Source organism: Andrena cerasifolii, chromosome 12 (assembly GCF_050908995.1).
Source record: "Andrena cerasifolii isolate SP2316 chromosome 12, iyAndCera1_principal, whole genome shotgun sequence".
NCBI lineage: Eukaryota > Metazoa > Arthropoda > Insecta > Hymenoptera > Andrenidae > Andrena > Andrena cerasifolii.
In genome coordinates, this window is record NC_135129.1 from 5195867 (window position 1) to 5215830 (window position 19964).

Consider the following 19964-nt stretch of genomic DNA (forward strand, 5'->3'; position numbering starts at 1 on the left):
TTATGTAGCCATGAATCTCGATGAAATTTTTAATCATATTTCTGGGACACTCTGTACAGGTGCTAATCATAATTCCCTTTGTATGTCACTTTCAAAATCAACGGTAAGACAGGAATATCCCACAATTTAAGGGGTTATTTATCCCTAGTCAGCTTTCGAAAACGAACGCGACTTTCGGGAATTTTTTGTGGAATATCTACTGTATATTTTTTACAACTATTCGCTTATTTTAAAAGTACATATATGTAGCAACTCTCAGTAATTTTGTTATAGAAAAACATTAAAAAATGAACGATTAACAGCCATTCTCGCAGAAGCTGTTTTGATAAAGGGGCTGTGCGGTGAGCAAGTTTTCTCTGAGCCGGACCATTTAAAATTAAAAATTCAAAAAGATTCTGTTAATATATAGTTGAGTTCAGTAGACGAATGAAGGTTTTTTCAAAAAGTTGATTTTTGACAAAATGGGGGCCTTTTAACGCAAAACCTCGCTTCTTCGATGTCTGAATTGTTCCTACCTCGTTAATTAAAAATAAAGTTTTTGTTAAAATAAAAAATCCTTCGTTCACCTACTAGTCTTTGGTATAAAAAAGAAGTCTGCAAAAGTTTAGGCCAATCGATACAGCGGTTTCCGAAATATCTTGTTCACCGATATCAACACAGCTTCGTTCGTTTCTTCCATAACAAAATTAAACTTATTCGTTCATTTTTTAATGTTTTTCTATAACAAAATTACTCAGAGTTGCTGCATGTATGCACTTTTAAAATAAGCGAATAGTTGTAAAAATAATATACAGTAGATATTCCACAAAAAATTCCAGAAAATCGCGTTCCTTTTGACTAGGCATAACCCCTTAAATGATTACTAATCTACATTTCGTACATTGAACAACAAGTTGCACAAGCCGTTGCCGTTTACAATTATTCTACTGAAATACTAGACAATAACGATATTCGAATCGAGCAGAGAACATCTCAGATATTCTGGTAGGACGTTCCATTCGGAGAATGCAACAAATTCTAAGCGCGAATTCCGTTTCCCTCTTACCCCTTGTTCCTGTCCCTTTCACCGTCGACGAGGAACGGGATCGCCTTTCCCTGACTGCGCCGCTATTACTTCGATGCCTCACGGCTGGCGAAAAGTTGCGTGTATCGATCAGGCAACGGGCGGCCAGAGACCCTCAATAATCGCGTAATTGAATGCTAACGATGCTGAAATGTTAGTAGAACTCGTTCGATTGATCTGCAAATATACTCATCGGCGTTCCACCACGGCCGGAGAGACGTTGTTTGTGCTCGTGCGGCCTGTGTACCGGGACCACAGAGGGTGGAGGGCGGGCACACGCCGCCAGACGAAGGTTATCGAATGCACGATGAACGAACAATCTTGATTGTACAGCCGATAGGCCAGGGTTAACTAGAAATTAACCCTGACGACTGACGATGAACGGAACAGAGGCGGAAGCGATTATGGATCGGTTAGGCGCGACGAGTCAATGAGAACGCTGAAGCTAAAAACGCGGAGTGACTTACCGAACTGAGAAGTACAGAGTGTACGAAGAGTGTTTGGCCACAGTGTATTCAGTGAGAACGTGTAAAATCTGTGTCAATATCGGAATTCAAGATCTAATTGGTTATAGTTTTATGTATCCGAAATAAGCTCGCAGAGAAATTTTAAATTGAGTTCGAATTTACAGCGCGGAACTGCGCGGGAAATAATAAAAGCGGCGCAAGTTTGTCAGTTTTTATGGGGCATTTTCTTTTCGAGCAAAGCTCGATAAAAACCAGCCGGGGTGAAGTAAAATTTAACGACGTAGATGACGTTATTATTAAACGCGAGACGAAAGGGGATAGCGTTAAATTTATCGGAATATTAACTCTACAGATGTGACTAATCAATGTTGTTTAACACATAGTGGGGGGTTTCCGAGTTATGCAGCGGTTTGCGGTAAGCCAAACGTTATCGAGCAACGCATTCAGATACGAATAGCACAGAAGGAACACGCGCGGGTAATCGCCAACATTAGCGTAGTATTCAGTAATACACAATACTGCTTCATCATCGAGAATGCGTCGTTTTCTGTAACGAGTATATTTGCAGCGTGCGAAAGCTTCGAGTCTTTAATGCCTCTGCTAATCGTGGTAATTGTGAGCGCGTGAATTTAACGCGAGTGAAATATAAACTTCGGCGGAAGAATAACTCGTGACCATTGTCGCCGTTTCATTCGTTTAATTCCAGCGCCCCGAAAGTTCCAAGTGTTTGATGAAAGAAGCGACAAGGTGAGGGACGAGCAGAGTACGTCATTCCCCGAGTGTCTATCACGGAGGAATATATTTTAGAGCAACGATACAGCGCGATCACAAACAAACGCGCTTGAGTTAAAACGAAAAATCACCCCTCGAAACGTCCCCCCCCCTCTCATGCCCCACGATGGACGATATGCAACAACTCTTGCTTCATCATCCTCGGTCTCGTTATTTATTCCGAAAAGAATGCAATACCGCAGCGGTGAGATATCAGTCGCGATAAAAGTTGTGGCTGCAAAACGATCCCCGTGACTCCCTTATCCGACGTCGTATGTAAATGCCGGCGTGTTTTCTGCTGGGTACACGTGCACGGGCCACACAAACGGCCGTACAGCAAAAGGAAAGCCGTGTTATCTCATGTAAATCTTCACGGTGCCACGATAAGCGTGAATTTCACCGCTTGCTTATTAATATTTATGTACGGCGTTAAGGGGTTGGAGAAGGCCTCCGCCTGGCCGTACAAGACCGTTCAAAAGTGTAACGTGCATTATTTGAGGTCTGGATTTATAGAACAACTCGGCCGTGTGTTGAAAAAAAAAATGAAAGGCTTTCGCTTATGCAAATGGCACTGCTACGGAGGGCGACAGTCTCGTTGATGTTCGGGCATGATTATTTTAAGCAGCATTCTGGGAACGAAGTGAAGCAATGAGCTTGGATATTCGTGTGGGGAAATTAGCAACAACTTTTCCATCAGCTGTTTCACTTTCGTCTTAAGTGTCGCTGCGGAGGAGCTTTGTAACTCCTAATTGAGAATTATATAAATGGCAATTCGATTAAGGGGGGTTTGCGCCTTGTTGGGTCGAAAAATAGGTAATTCTTTGTGAATTTTTTATACGAAAACGGTTCGACAATATATATTTGACGTTTGGCAGGCTGTTTTATTGCAGCTTGAACTACTGTTCTGAATTTTTGTGTGGCGGTGAAAAAAGACATGGCAGGTACAGAGAGAGGGTTGAAAAATAATCGGGTAGTCCTGACGAAAAGTACTGTAAGGGCTATCCGAAACACAAAAAGGAAAATAAATTCTTAATCTATATAAATGTGGCTATCGGTGGTAGTAGACTTATCGCTGTATCTGTTACCGTTCCTTTTTTATTTAAAGAAGTATTCCTGATTTTGGGGCGAAGCCTTTTTCAGACTCGAATCAGGGCGCTTCATCTCCTTCAAAAGGCTGCTATTTTAACATTTCCTTATTTTTCTTAATGCATCTTCTACCACCGATAGTCACATTCATATAGATTAATGTGGAGACTTAACAGTTCTCGCACAAAGAGCAGAGGTATGGATCGATCTGTCGTTCGTCGCGTTTAGTAAATCATTTAAGTAAATTAATGAACTTAGAATCCGCGAAAATAGCGTGAAATGTTAGCAAACTGCGTCTTTGCAGCAGCCTTATTTGTTCGTTGTGTAAATAATAATGGCGTGGCTGTATGCACGATACGGCTGACGTGAGTGCTGTTGGCAACAAACGTGGTTACCACCTCGATTCGTGCTTAGAGGAAAGTGGACCAATTAAGCGAGTTTTGTCCCCGAGGATAGGGAACTAAGTTTCGAAATACCATTAGGTATATTAATGTGCTCTCCTACTTTAGGCCATTCCGGGTCAGGAATGTTGGATACGAACTGAACTCTGGGATAGCTATATTCTTTTACAATCTATGCGATCCACTGTAACTGCGGAATATCGACCATTACACAAGTTGCTGCCACTTGGAATGGTCTTCTGTAACTACCACTAATGAACTATGCGCAATCACTGCTCCGCGGCAAGATCACTGTCTATGCTAGCTGTAAATACTCGGGTTTCTTATTTTTTGAGTAATATAGACGATTAATAATAATAATAATAATTATGCCAAATATTTGGCAAACATTCTTTGAAACTCTTAAAAGCTAACAGCAAGGGTATACAATTTTCAATTAATTTAGAAAAATGTGCTCTCGTGGAAGTTGCATTAGCAAACGCTTCAGAGAGGAATTGTTTATTAAAAGAATCGAATAGGTAATACGCTTTAAATCCTCGAGAGTAATGTACAAACCACTGGCAATACTCCAAGATTTAATTCAGTTATACTACATTACGTTATGCTAGAAGATATCTCTAATTTTCCTTACACTTTTCAGATACTGCAAACTTTTTTCTTTTTTATCGTTAGCTTACTTATTGCTTAAGTAATTCATTGATAAAGTTCCCATTAATTTCTTCCAACAAGTTTCATTTCGAGTACAAATGGGAATACGTGTCTTCGATTCACTTAATTTTTTTTTAAAACTATTATAGAACTGAATTTAGGCGCTCCATTTTAGGAAGAAAAGGATCGCCAGAAATTAACGGAAATAGTAACAGAAATTTGTAAAGGTAACTGAACTAATTGTACAGTTTTCTGTTTAAATATTTCCGCTGAAAGTCTTTCAACAGTCAGTCGATTGTACTTAAGCCCCGTGTTCCAAGTATCGTATCTAGATCAAGTGTGTAAAACGTAATTTTCGAATCGAGGTTTGCGGTTGCCGAACCACGAACATTGTTGCGAAGTATTACCTCCGTATCAAAACGATTGCAATGGACCTATCAACCCTGCCGGAAGTAGTCTTCATTCGTTACTAACACGATGAATCGATGTTCCATGCACGCAAGCCTGTTGCCAAACTTGGTCCTGCGATCGTTCATTCGATGAAACGGGTGATTTAACATAGCGTTAATTCCTGTGGGTGGTGAGATTTTGGCGGATAATTATGCCTGTGGATATTACTAATAATGATGCCAATAATTGAATATCATGAAAAGCTCATTGAACGCAGCAACGCGGAAGGGAAAGCTTCGTTTCTGAATATCAATGCGGAAGTGCTTAATACCGAAACAATGATTTCCATCAAGTGTCTTACATCCTTCCTTTTCTGTTTTAAGTGTTAGGCTATTCTAAAAACTCGAACGCTTTCGTTGATTTCGTGACGAAATCTCTTCGCTCATTCACGAACTATAATTAAGTAAGTAATTAATTAATAATATATTAACCTTCTGATTGTAATCGAGGAAATAATAAACCTGAAATTGATTACGATATTAAATTCTATCCAAGTATTAATTATTTATTTAAATACGTTTTAATCAAATTCCCGTGTAATTGCAGCACGAGGCAACAAAACAGTTCACGCTTCGATTTTAATTGATGCTCAATTCACGAGTGCTTAATATTAATATTTAATAGTATCAAACTCGTTGAATTATTCATGCGCGAGTAATTGCAGATTGGGCGTATACGTACACGCAACTGAAGAAGAATTTCGTGCACAACGAGCTTGAATAAAACCAACCTTTCGAACTTTGTGATATCATACAAATTCTATGATACTCCTGCAAGTAATCAAGTATCCAATGCATGCCTTTAAGATCGCACTAAAACGTATAAATTCAACAAACCAAAAAATTTCTCACAGAATTAAATACACATAAAATCGAAGCTCTCCAAACCACAAATAAAATTCTTACAACGACACAATCATCAACGCAGAGTTTGACTGATTCCTCAAAACACCGTCCAACTTCTGAACGCTTTGAGGTGCCAGCTGGACCAGCAATTTGTCAGGCCCAATTGCACGGAAGGAGCAGTTCAAAAGCTGGCAGAAAAAGCGACGAAACTCGAACAATCAGGAGAGGAGTGCACCGAGCCCCGACTCTAAATTTCCCCACGATCTGATACCGGCGAATTACTCAAACTGTGCGGGACAAACTTTCCCGCGACGTGACCGTATTAAAACCCCTCCGCGTGTCTCGGTAGAATCAAAATTCGCTGTTCGGCCGAAGAAAAATGCACCGCCTCTATCAAGAGGGGGGAGGGGGCGCGAGGCTGTCCCGTGCGATTTATCATCCGCGAATTAGAATTCCGTGGCCGTGCCGCTTCCCCGGGACACTTGAAACGGGCGACAAATTTTGAACGACGCGGTACCGTCGCCTAGGCGAGCCGACACCGCTCGCCCCGGATAATGGTGCGTGCCAGTGACGTTAATTATGTTCCCCTGTTTGCAAGTATAATTTTTTAAATGTTCCACCCGCCGCGGCGGGACACGCACGCGTATTAAAATATAGCTTAATATGCAAATCCGTTTGACCGTCCGTCCTGTACGCGGGGCCGAACCGTTTTGCATCCCTCTCCGTTCGACGGGGCAACGAGACGGACGCGCGTCCACCGATTACGATCGACCCTCCACCCCTGCGCAGAGAGCCGCGGATCGATGCGATTCGCCTCGATTCGACTGGGTACGACGACGAACGAGACCGTCGGCGACGACAGGAACAGAGGATTCGCGAACGGCGAATTCCCTTCGACGGGAAGGCAAAGGATTGACGGCTACATTAAATCGCGACAGCTGAACGACGCGACGGGAGAACTTTGGGCGCGCAGCGCGACGGTAGGTATTAAGCGACGCTTTCGGGGTATCGCGTTTGCTTTCGTCTCTCTTTGTGCCGTAAGCTTTGACTTATTTATTCGTCTAACGAGAGCTGGTAGTTTCGTTCGCGTCAGTTTTGTCGCTGGTTCAAAGGCTTGTTTCGGTGGCTATGGGTGACGTTGGAAATTCATTTACCTAAGGATCCGATTTTGCGAAGTCGAGTGCGGCTCAAAGGTGAATTCCCGAGTCGAGTGTTCGCCAAGGGCATTGAGAGGAAGAACAGCGTGTGATGATTTAATTGAGAGGAAAATACGCGCGAAGACGATGGAATTTAGTTATTGCGATTTACATGTTCTTCTTTCGCCATCTTCAATACCTCCTTCCCGAAACTGTAGATCGCTACAATTTACACGAACCCTTCCCCAAAGAAGCACGAAGAATCTGTAACGAACGCTTCTTCTAGGCGAATATATCCCGATGCGATTCGAATAATAAAGTCAAGAGTCTATCCCTCGGCATGAAATGCATATTAAGACGGACCCGCGGATAGCAATAAATCCTTCGAGCCGAGGCTAGCGTCCAATGCACGTCAAACTTCATTAGACAGCGCGTAAGAAGGGGGATGATCTTCCAAGGAATTCCCATCGATATCCGCTGATCTCCATCCGTGCCAGCACCGCGAATCTTACTGTCGCGGGCGTCCGCGAGCAGCCTACATCCGACCACGTAATTTCTCGAGTCAATGGAGGAACGAAGGAGGGCAAACCGACGGCTAGAAAGAGGAGAAAGGGAGGCCTCGAAGAAGAAAAGCGTCTGCGGGAATCCTTCCACGAACGTACTCCGCCAACAATTTCTTTCAACGCGGATCGGCCAGCACGCGCATTTACCCCCCAGTCTCCCGAAGCCCCAGCCATTGTTCCCCGTGGAAACTATTACAGTCACTTTCCCGGATGCCCGTCATCCGTCGCCTGGATGACGGAAAATTACAGCGCGCGGGGGAGGACGGGGGGGGGGGGGAGGAGGGGGAATCATTGAAAAAGTGGCGACGCTTTGGGTGGGCGGCGTGAAAGTGCTCTCGCCAATGGACACCGCGAAAATCGTCGCGCTACCTGCTTCTCTGGTGGGAAAACGGGGGGAAGAAAAGTGGCGGGAAAAAAGAGAAGAGGAAGAAGAAGAAAGGCCAGGATGCGGGCGGGGAGGAAGACGGAAGGGAAAGCCGGGGGGAGCGGGCTTCATTCGCGAAAAGGGCTATCGACGTTTTCCCACGACACTATCTGTTGCAGACGTCTCACGGATAATGCATCAGCCGGCGCGAAATATGTTTTCCAGCTTTGTCTCGTTCTCCTCTTGTCACGGCCTCTTCTCGCCTCCGCGGAAGCTGCGGTGTCCCGCGGTGCGCGGCCGTGCAGCTACCTGTCTCGACGTTTCCAGGACAGGCAGCCAGCTTTTCCGGCGCGCGAGACTCGGGGAATTTCGGTCGAGCTGCTACGAGGGAGCGGCGATTCTTCTCTTTTCTACCGGAGCCGGGGGAACAGCTCCGATCGGGGCGAGGGGCGGCGAGGGCGCCCCGGGATCTCGTTCGAGTTCTGGTTTTCAGGGGGCTCGTCTTTTTGCGGATTTGCGCGCTGGCTAGGAGATAATGTCCTGGAGATGTTTGGGAATGGGAGGATTCGCTATCTTCGATCGACCCCGGCCGGGAAAAGCAGATTCTTTTTTGCTATGAAGTGTCGTTGGATATCGGTGTCGTGGTTGACTACGTGCTTCGCTTTTGCGATGAATTTGGCTGGGATTAATTGGGAAGTCTAGATTCGATTCGGTAGTTAAGAGTGTTCTTTGAAAATTTCGGGTGAAGTATCTATATAAATAAAAATGTAAATGTTCGTTTGCTCAAAATCTTAAATCTCCGAAAGTTCTTCACCGATTGCTTTGAAATTTTTACACGACGTTGCATTCGAATACACGCGTTTTTATATACCTAATATTATATAGATGTCACACATTGCGAAATTAATCATATTAGAAACGCGCGCTTTATCTTTTCTTTCTTTTCCATTTAACCAGACTGAACCACAGCAACGCGTGGCCGGGTACAGCTAGTTGGAAATAAAATAAAGAACAGTTTGAATTTCTGCGAGCTTTTATCACCTACAGAGATCCGTAGCTGAATTGTTATGTATTCTATTTATCAGAGCACTGGATCGTATATAATTATTATCATTTTTATTATTTATACCACTTCCCTCTACATACATGATTCCAATTACGAAGAAAGGCATGGAAAGTTGTTCCCGGCGAACTCGCTTCCAAAGAAAAGATTAAAAGGAACTTGTTAAAAGTCTAGTTAACTTTGTACGTGCCTAATTACTTATTCCTGCATTAACAGCCCTTCCTGCATTAGCGTGCCCTTCGTTTAAAATTCTTCGCCGCTCCGCGAAATCATTTTAATTCAGTTGGTCTGCAGACGTAAAAATCCCCCTTCGTGCGCTAAGTATTCCTCTGCGCACTGGGAAACAGAAATTCTACTCAAAACAACATGTCGATTCGAGGCAATAAGTTCAAGAAACAATCAAGCCTAATCTGTCATTATCATTAAAAAAATGGCACCCACTGCGAAAGCAAACCTAACTCCAAAAGAATCTCACATAAATTATATTTAGCCCTATTTTCCTGAGTTTCTATGTCATTTCTATAAACATTAATTTAGTCCATTAATTGATCTATTTCTCAACTGGACTTCTATACATTGCATAAAGCTCTGCTTAGGATAGATGCACTATTTGTGGCTACTTTAAGGTATTGTACCAGTTTTGGCCACTTCTTAAAAAATATAATATTTTCCCGTGTAAGCAATAAGTGTAACCTTATATTTCTGGCGGTATATTAAACAAAATATTTACGATGTGAAATTCTCCACATAATAATGATCCGCAAGCAATTTAAAAATAAGATAATTATGCACGTGGCCGAAAACAGTGCAATGGCCACAAACGGTACATCTGCCAAATATTGGTTTCGCATATATTTTCCATCAAAAATTTCACTATCATATTTGCATATCCGTGACAGGCACAGCGGTTCGGACGCTGATTTCACTGTCTCGTGGCCAGCAGCTGTGCTAGCCAGACAACAACTTCGCCTCGTCCCAAGATGCCTCGACGCTAACTGACGTGGACGTTGTAAAGCCGACAATTTCGCGAGAACGTCTGACGGACAATGGGTACGTGCGTCTGATGAAGTGGACAGCTGTTGCTGCGTGTACAAGCAATTATTTTCATCGATAAAAGGGGAGGTGCTCCAGCGAGATTTCGTTTATTCCCGCCATTACACCCTCTGGCAAATTTATTCATCATTGTTGACCATACGTGCCGCCAAAAATTTCAGGGGGCTGGAGGTGGTAATGGAAGCGAGTTATTACTTAACCAGGTCAAATTATTCAACATCATTTCAATCGGTTTCAATAATTTTGCTAACACTAATTGGGAAATACGTCTTCAATATATTTTGCGGCAAAAACAGTGGAACAATAAAATCATCTAGATTTTTAGCAGGACAAATTTCATGTATTTCAAGTACGTAGAAAATTGTTTGCATTAATTCTAACGAACCCCCTAATTATTCGATTTGCCTGCTGACATCAATTTCGAATTGACAATCACGAACGACCTGCAACTCAATATCTCATCTCGTCCATGTAGCATCTAAAAACTCGAAATTCCCTGCATTCAGCGTTCGCAACCGTCATTATTTATAATCCACATTCTCTAATTACACAGCACATTAGTTCCAATATTAAATTTCGCGACTCGTACGTTTCCCATATTTTATGCTTCGATATCCGGGACAAAAATAACCTTATACAATTCTAGCTATCGCTATTATTCACGTCCCCGTGTGAAATCATATTTAACTGTTCGACAGAACCTTAAAAAACGAATGCGCGCACCGTGACTATTTTATCTCCCACGGACAGCCCAGCCAAAAATTCCGTCAACGGGGCACTTAGCTCGTGGAAAACCGGCAACCGCCGTTACTTTAAATTTCCTGGGAAACTAGGGTGACGACGAGTCGCCGAAAATTTCCACCGGCCCCGGGAGCCGCTGGGAAATTCATTTTCCCCGCGAAAATATTTCGGCGAAAAACGGCGGGTCGTTAAATTTTAACGAACGCGCTTCACTGCCGGTTTATATTAGCGACTCTCTACCGGCGCGGGCAAGACAACGCGCGGCTGGTCCAGCCACCGAAACACTGTCCCTGCAAAGGATCGGCGGTGTTTCGGGCCACGTTGCTCCCGGACTTCAGCAGTTGCCGTAGTTGGGTTGCCTCGTTTTCTTCGAGCGGCAGATCGTGAAACCAGATGACGCGGATACGAGATGTCTCGGTTTCCCCTGCAGAATCTCGCGGAATTCCTGCTCCCAGCCAACGACGGCCGACGAGCAACGAGCGCCGCGTTTTATCCAGGTTCGCGAGTGAGAAACCCTCGAAACAATCGCGGGATTAATATCCACGAAAGAAAAAGATTATTCGCTCATAGTTCGGGGGGGAATGGAACCACTCAAGAGCTAGAGGGGAAAGCTGAACAAAGCTGAAGAAAATTGAAGTTCCCGTAGTTGGATTTATCTTTGGGCGGTTCCCTTTTGAATTTAATACGAAGGAGTTTCATACTCGGGCGAATCGACTTTGAATTACTGTCACGGGGAGGAAAAATGGAAGCTCCGCGATGTCCTCTAATTACGAGTCAATCCACCGGCGATATTTATGAAAACCTTCTCCGTCTCGTTGAATTCCTATGGTGCCTTCGCTCTTTAATTCCTAACAGACAGAACAATCCGTACGCTCCTCCTTAGGCCATCCCATCCGACCCAGGTCCGCGTCAGCTTAATCACCCCCGAAATGCTAAGCAATCGCATGCAGGGGAGGATTAACACGCGATTATCGTTGTTTCATCTCTGTCCCGCGAGATTCGCCCGGCTAAGAGGGGCCCTAGCAATTTCATGGTCACGTACGTCGCGTAAAACACGTTTTCAGCACGTCGCCCCGGCGAGGAGCTCGACCTACCCCAGAGCCAGTTAGATCGAGTTTAGCATTTGTTTGGCCGCTGTTCTCAAGGCGGTCCTCGTTCAGCCAGCCCCAACGACGACAGGATAAAGCGGCGGGCCCTTCAAATAAAACCGCGGCTCCTCCGTCCACCAAGGAGATTTATGCGCGGCTTGTGCCCAACTTTCCCGTCTAAAGATGTGATCCGTAAGGTCGGGCTAGCTGCCAAGTCCCGCGCGACATTAGAGATCTCAGGAACAGGCCGAGGAGAACCCCATTTTTCATCGGAGCCACCGACACAATCGACACTCTCCACCCCAATTTTTCGGGCGAGTCCGCTTCCCCCGAAGCCTCTTGCACGGTTGCTCTGCTCGCTATCTGCACGGGTTTCAGATTTTGCTCCCTGCTTGAGTTGCGTTCTTGTTGGGATGATGATTTTTTTTTATAATAATAGGCATATGCAAGAGCCTCGGTTCAGTGGAACTGAAGTAGGGTCGATTCTGTCGTTCGATGAACTCGATTTCGTCAAATTAATAAGTGAATGGTCGTGCCCTTTTAGTCAGTGAGAGACTCGACTCAATGAAACGTGAGTGGAGATCTTAGGAGCATTTAAAGGCAGTAGGACATTTAATTGGAATCAATTACTACGAATGAAATATTGCAGAAACAGTGATTCAATAAATTCATCGTTGAACTCAGTGCACGAATTATTGGCAAGCAGTATCTAGATTTACTGCAGGAAATTCATTTCGGGAGTTATTTCATAAGTCTTTGCATTTTTCGTTCTGTGAATTCTCGCTGAAGAGACACTTAGAATTTCGAAGAATTAAATTTATTTACAGTGGCTGCAAAGATCTATGAAATCCACTCGATTATATTAATTATAATTGACTCACCAGTCGTTGCCAGTTTTGGTGACGTTCTGTCTCTTCCGCCCAGTTTGATGAGGCTTCGGCTCGGCCACCATGTTGACATCTGAGAACATTCAAAGTAAGGGTACATTAGTATACCACGAAATACTTATTGAATAATAATATATTCATAATTGAGGACTGTTTCAAGAAATAATACACGTAATATTGAATTTCAATTAATTTCTCAAGAAAAACGATGGAAATATGGCATTGAAACTTTAATTAGAATTCAGCCTGAACTTCGGACAACGGTATCATTAAATGTCATTCTCCTAGAGAGCAAATAGTGACGAAATATTGAATACGAAAAATTATATCAGAAGCAATCAGTAAAGTGTCTGAAACGGCGTATTGATTTTCCTAGATTCAAGTTCCTCTCTGCTGAATCTGAAATTTAGCAGAAAGGCAAGACAAGGGTCGTGTTCCCCGCGAACTATTAAATCACCCGTGAAATATGATCGTTCCACGCAAGAATAAAAGCATTTGTCGCGTGTGTAGCGGGAAGATCGCGATAGGGTAGAAATCTGTCTTGTTCCTAATAGCTGGCGCAAATTAATAAAGCGGAGCGTAACCAGGGGAGCTCAACGTGTCTGCAAACAGTTATTAATTTCATCCCTTTTGCGGCGCGTCTCTGTATCGCGCTAGATAGCGCTAAGGTGGATAATGGATGCGTTCGCGAGTGATCAGAACAGTTGAGCCGTTGTGTCAGCGAAATATCCTTTCTTCCTGTCTCAGACGGGCAAGATGAAAAAAGGCCACTCTGCGCCGCTCTGAATAGGCTTCGCGGGCTTAATAATTTCAGGACACAGTTTCATAGCGATGCGATATCGAACGAGCCGCGCAGACTATTGCGCGGAAATATTTCCCTGTTGATCTTTCATTATTGCGCTTTAATATTTTACACTCTCGTGAAATTTTAGAAAGTGCTGCGAGGCTAATTTGAAAAATGCTTATGATTAGCGAGAAAGAAAAAGGAATTTCTCTAGAATTGCTCGGAACAGAAAACTAAGAAACTCGAAGCTAGGATTAAGCGAAAGTCTATTTTAAAGTGTGACAATATCACATTCGTTACGATAAAATAAAAACGAACGTGATCACTGTGATAACAGGAATATTTCCATACATATTCAAAAACAGAGATTCATTTGAGGCAGAGGAATTTCTCTAGAATTGCTCGGAACAGAAAACTAAGAAACTCGAAGCTAGGATTAAGCGAAAGTCTATTTTAAAGTGTGTCAATATCACATTCGTTAGGATAAAATAAAAACGAACGTGATCACTGTGATAACAGGAATATTTCCATACATATTCAAAAACAGAGATTCATTTGAGGCAGAGGAATCTGTATCACCTATGGCACAGCATCTTTCTTGTCTCGAATGCGGTCTCTGTGTTCCCTGCGAGCAACCCTTACCGGGAAACCGCAACCCCACGCTCTAGTTGGTTCTGTATCATCGAAAATGATGATTCTCTGCTGACAGCGAGTACAAACATAATCTTAGACATGGTAGCAAGCCGGCTGGCTCTAGTGGGTGTGTAACAACTACAAAACGCGACATAGGGCCGATCCTTTGTGTAACCTAACCAAACACGTCGTACAGACAATGTTTCGAGGGTGTGCATACGATCTACCATCAACTAAAAGTCACCTCGATTATCATGGTTACTTGAATATGCTTCGAGGAGAATTGTTTGCCCCTTAGTCGCTTCGAATAATCTGTCGGTCATCGTAAGATTCTTTGGGCGAATTTAAGAAGATCTAATTTGTTATGATAGCGGAGAACATTGGCCATTTAATATTTCAGGAACAAGCTGATATGCGAGCAGAAGGCACAAATAAAGTTTTATTAAAGAAGAAAGAGATAGACTCAAATTCTGAGTCTGATTATTATTCTCTCTGCGAACGTACGAGAAGGAAAGTGCCATTTTACTTCAATGAAATCGAATGTTTCCAAAAGGAAAGCATCTGTTACAACTGATCTCGAGAAATTCATAAATTTCTACCAAAAATGCCTGTCAAAGTGAAATCTTCCAGAGGATTTCTTCGCAAAAGCTGCAGGCAAAATAATTTAATCCAGATTACTCCTTTGACTCGCCAAGTATCGCAGTCGTTAAGCGGATTATCCTTTTTCAAAGCCTCCGGAAATATTCTGCGAGTGAATCCGCATCAGCGTTCAATAACATTTCACGGAATATTAATGTTTGAGTAATTTCTGCTTTCTCCCGGAACGTAAACTAATCTCTCCGGTGCCATGTATCTGCTTGTACCGTTGTTTACCGACTGCACACAATGCCTGAACATCGCAGATGCAATACACAAACGTGTATTAAGTCAGAATGCTCGTCGGTAGTTGATGCAGCGTTAATGCAAATGGATGCATTAATATATATCATAAGTTGACGCACGTTACATACAGAATAACGTAACGAATGTACGCAATACTGTCTAATGCAATGCGCCGTGATAATGAACAGGATTGTACTCTATGACGGATGTTTCTGTTTGTTTTTGAAAGATGCACAGAATGTTCTGTAAAGAAAAAAGTCAATTCGAATGAAGCTACGAACGTCAGAGTGCATATTTTATCTTTCACCCAACTGAATCATATTCCACTGAATTTTGACAAAGAAATGTCTAATGAAATGATGCGGATATGTACCTTGTTTTCGGCTACGGAAGATAATTTATTTTATTGTTAAAGGACCAACCTTCTGTTAGCCAAGGGAGAACTGAAGTTCTTTGATAGCCAGTTGGCTTGCGAATAGTTAATTCCCAAACGAATTATTCATTACCATGCTCACTGACCGTATCGAAGTTTAATTTACTCATCCAGGGGCTAAGATTATTCTCATTCCGTTAAATGCTCTGAACTACTCTAGTCGATTTCCCCGTAAACTTAGAGCAAGAAGCTGTTGCCTGAATCTACAGGATGTGCAAATAATATACAGCCAGAATTATGTGACTTTATTAAGAGGCTATAATGGACGAATTGCCCTGTTAACGAATTATCTGTGAGTAGATCCTAATGCAAAGTTAGCACTGCAGTTACATTTTTAATTTCCTTGCAGAGTATTCTATTACAGAGAATTCATACACTTCCAGACCAGAAAATTTTCCCAAAGATTTCCCGTGGGACTTTCGAAGCGAGCAAAGGAGATAAGGGTCAGGATCGATCGCTGTTCGATTTCCATGGCGAGAAACGCTCGTGCCGGGCCAAGGGTTGGCCAGCAGCACGTGTCGAGCTTCAAGAGATCAGAACTGGCTCGCTTAACTGCGTTAAAACAGCCAGACAGCCCGATAAGAATTATCTCCGCGACCCCGGGCGGCCACCTAAAACAGACCGGCGTCTGCGCCGAGAAAGGCGCTTAACTTCCGCGAATGTTTTACCAAACGAGCTGCCATAATCCCGGTTAAATATCCAGCTGTATCCTATTTCCCAGCCTCCCCAACGTCGGTTCCCGAATGCCGGATTCTGCTTCGAGTTGACTTTTCCGACCGTGCAATCTGCGATATGCATAAAAATGCCATTCAGCCGCCGGCCCCCGACTTTCCCGAATGAATACCCCGCTTCATCGAATGAAATTATTTCGACCACCTCCCTGAGGAGCTCCGCGAGCCTGGATGTGGCAAAAATGCAAAGCTGCTGGATTTTATTTCGACCTGATGCTATATTTCGTCATCGGTCGTCTACAAACTCTAAGCGAGATGGAGCGAAAGTAAGGCTGGGTGGTAGTGGACCAATGCCATTGAAATATCTAGTGGAGAATGGATAGTAATGATTATTCGGAGTGGGAAATTTGATGGCAAGATGAAAGGAGAGCGAGACATTCTTATGCAATAGCTCACTATGTAATATATACAGTGGGTGGCCAAATTATTATACTCAATCAAAAAGGTTTGAGATTTTGTAAGTTTCAGCGATGGAATGACTGTATCTCTGGGAAAAATGGTCGCAGAAAATAATTAAAAAAGCAATTTAATGCTTGAAGTTTCTAGTTTTTGAATCAAGGACCCAAACTTTTTCATCTATTATGATAATGTTTTATCAAGATGAAGCGCAGGAAACGAAGTTTCAGAAATTTCTGCCTAGTTCAAACGTATGCACGGACCATAATTTTTTTTTTTGGTAAATCCAATGAAGTGCTCTTACAGAGCAAACATTTCTCTTTAATTTCGTTTTTTTTTGGTTTTGTTGTATGATTTTTATTGACCGAGTTATTCGCGATCAAAGCAAAAAAGGTACTTTTCACTTTGAACACCTCTAATTTGCGAACTCATGATCATAGACAAAAGTTTTCATGAGTGTTTTGGAAAGCTAAGAAAGTTACCTTTCAGAACCTTTAGTTGCCAATTTAAGAATTTGTTTCAATCGTATTAAATCTATTTTAAAATTATCCCGAAAATTGACGAAAATATTTTGAGTATAATAATTTGGCCACCCTCTGTATATCTCAGCGAGTGAATATTACTTTTCTAATTGAACAGTTGAAATGGTAAACCATGTAAGTGTAAAAAAAAATAGAAAATAATTTTTTGGGGGAAAGTTATGTGCTAGAATAATTTATTTGAACTGTTAGGGTTATCACAAGATAGAGCTAAAATCGTAAGTGTCAACTTCGCTGTGGTGAAAAACGATTAAAGTCTCAGTAATCTTCACGACCGTAACTTCTTTATTTCCCTCTAAATCTGTAAAGGTGGTGCACGCTGAAAGTCCATAAAGATAAACGAGTGACAAACGATGTAAGGACAAAATGAACAGACATGCGTTTCTCGTTCCTGCTGAAAACTTTCACTACTGGCCCTTACATCGTTTGCCATTTCAACTCCTCTATCGTGATGAAAAACTATCACCTTTAAAATTGATTAAGGCTGATACGACAGTGAACTTAAATACAAAGAAGATGCCACCAAGATTTTTTAAATCGGTCCATAATTTCTTTTACATCTCGGAAAAGTCATGTTTCGAGCTGAACGCGTTTAAAGCTTTGCTTGAACGTTGCAGCCGTTCAGAAAATAAAATTGCTTCTATCGTTGTAGAATCTATACCGTTACGTACATCGTCTTTCAAAGTTTACTGAATATTCTTCAAATACTACGCTATAGATATATGCAAAAAAATCGAGTTTCTGAAAATTTGTAATAACACGAAGAAACGAAGAATCCCGCACAACGAATCCCACAGAGCGTTGCCAGTATCAACTGTCGCCTGATTGGCCGTGTTAGGCGTCATCCGTCGAAACCGTGCAAACTTTGCCCGATTGCTGAATCGTGCGCGAGAGACGAAACGGAGGCTGCAAACGCCACCGCGGAGGAAGTCGAGTATCGATGTCATCTGCAAGCTCGGTCGAAGGGTGATGCCGGCTACTGTACATCGCATTGTGAATTGTTCCTTCGAACTAACCGCGGCGGCCGCATCTGTAACCGGCAGCCACGGTAATGGAATATGACAACGCGAGCTGCATAATGATCAGCCGGCTGCTCTCTCTCTCCCTCCGACTCCAAACTTTCTAATAAAACGAGCATTGTCGCTGACGTTCGTCCCGTTACACAGCGGCGCGGGTTCCTGCAGAACCAGAGGAGCAACAGAACTGACAAACAACTGACCGCGCGACGCGTTGATATCGTCGCGGTGCCGATTCGCGAGCTCCACCTGGTTAATTCCCTAATTCGGCCAATTAAGGCGCGGCAAGAGCGCCGGGGGTCGTTAGCGGCGCGCCTTTCGATGAGATTTCCTAACGAAACCACGAACGCTCGCGATCCCGCGGCAAGGAACAGTTGGACTGAAATCCGCGGGGAGGAAGGGGGGGCAGATTCGTGGCAGACGCAGCCAGTCGCCTTGTCATCTGTGAGACGGGTATAATGCGATACGGCGTTGGTAAGTTGTCGCGCGGCGTTAATACGTTAATTAGAATTTCGCTAATTAATACTTCTGGAAAGCGATTCGGTGCGGTAGTTTCAGTCGAGCGCTGGCTCTAACCTGGGATGAATGTCTGTGATGTAATTGGAGGGTGGGTACATGGTTTACACGGAGCTGAGGCGTGACGGAACCCTATCGGCAAGCAAAATTCCGTGGCTGTGTAATTTTTTTTTGTTTCTGTCTCGTGCGTTGAAATTCATTTTGTTTATGCCGGCGCAAAGCAGAGTTGGGCGTGTAATTGCACGGAAGCTTTTAAATACAGTTCTACGCTGTTTACTCGAAACGGCTCTTTTCCAAGCACAGTTGTAATTTGGAGAAAAGAGTTAAGTTTAATTCATATATAGCCGAGGCGTGACAAGTAAATGTATTTAATGTCCCATTGAAAATTGGCTGAACAAACAGCGCGCAGCGTGTTCGTTTAACGCCGGGCGAAACAGCTTCCTGCTCGTTTCGGAAAAAAATATTATTTCACGCGGTTGTGCCCGCCGTTTCCCGCTTCCACTCCACGATTCTTCCGCTATTCGCGGGCCGCGATAAAACGAACGATGTAACGCAACAAATCGCAACGTTCGTCATGCTGTCCGGTACGTGACGAGAATGAGAATTCAGGGTGAAAATAACTGACGTCCCTCCGACCGATATGGTTGGATAAAATTGCACCGCAAATGGCCGAGTTGTTTCGAGTAGTTAATCCGGTAATTGGAATGTTGCCAATTAATACAGCCGCCCGGAGCAGCACGAAATGTCGTTTCGCGCTACGTGCACGTGACGAATGAACTTTTCCACATAAGAATAATCCGCGTGTATGAATTTCGGTGGGGAAATAGCTGTTTCACGCTCGAAATTACTCAGCCGTCTGAATCCCTTTTTACAAAATTCGCGTGTAATGGTAAAAATACCCTATGAGGAAAATTTGGCCGTGATTTGTTTCCGACTTTGTCGAACATATTGTTAGTGTCTCTTGTCTGCAATAATTATCAGATCTAACTAAAGCTGGGGATCTACCTGAAAGCTACGCTATGCTATGCTATGCTATGTCTAGCTGTGCTAAAAAAAAATATAAAAAACAGCACAGCTTAGCTTAGCTTTTGGTGGAAACGGTTCCATAAGGATGTATTGAAGTTAATTTTTTAAAACTTAGCATACCTTAGCAATGCTATGCTATGCTAAGTTTTAAAAAATTAACTTCAATACCTTAGCAATGCTATGTTATGCTAAGTTTTAAAAAATTAACTTCAATACCTTAGCAATGCTATGCTATGCTAAGTTTTAAAAAAATTAACTTCAATACCTTAGCAATGCTATGCTGTGCTAAGTTTTAAAAAATTAACTTCAATGCCTTAGCAATGCTATGCTTTGCTAAGCTTTAAAAAATTAACTTCAATACCTTAGCAATGCTATGTTATGC

The 19964-nt window shown here is 42.9% G+C and overlaps 1 protein-coding gene across 1 annotated transcript in view; it reads right to left on the reverse strand.

The window, feature by feature from the left end:
• LOC143375545 (uncharacterized) overlaps positions 1–19964 on the reverse strand; it is a 146752-nt gene that overhangs the window by 52014 nt on the left and 74774 nt on the right. Inside the window, exon 4 of the mRNA XM_076824771.1 lies at positions 12621–12699. Coding sequence (XP_076680886.1) covers positions 12621–12699 — 79 coding nt within the window. The remainder of the gene's footprint in view (positions 1–12620; positions 12700–19964) is intronic.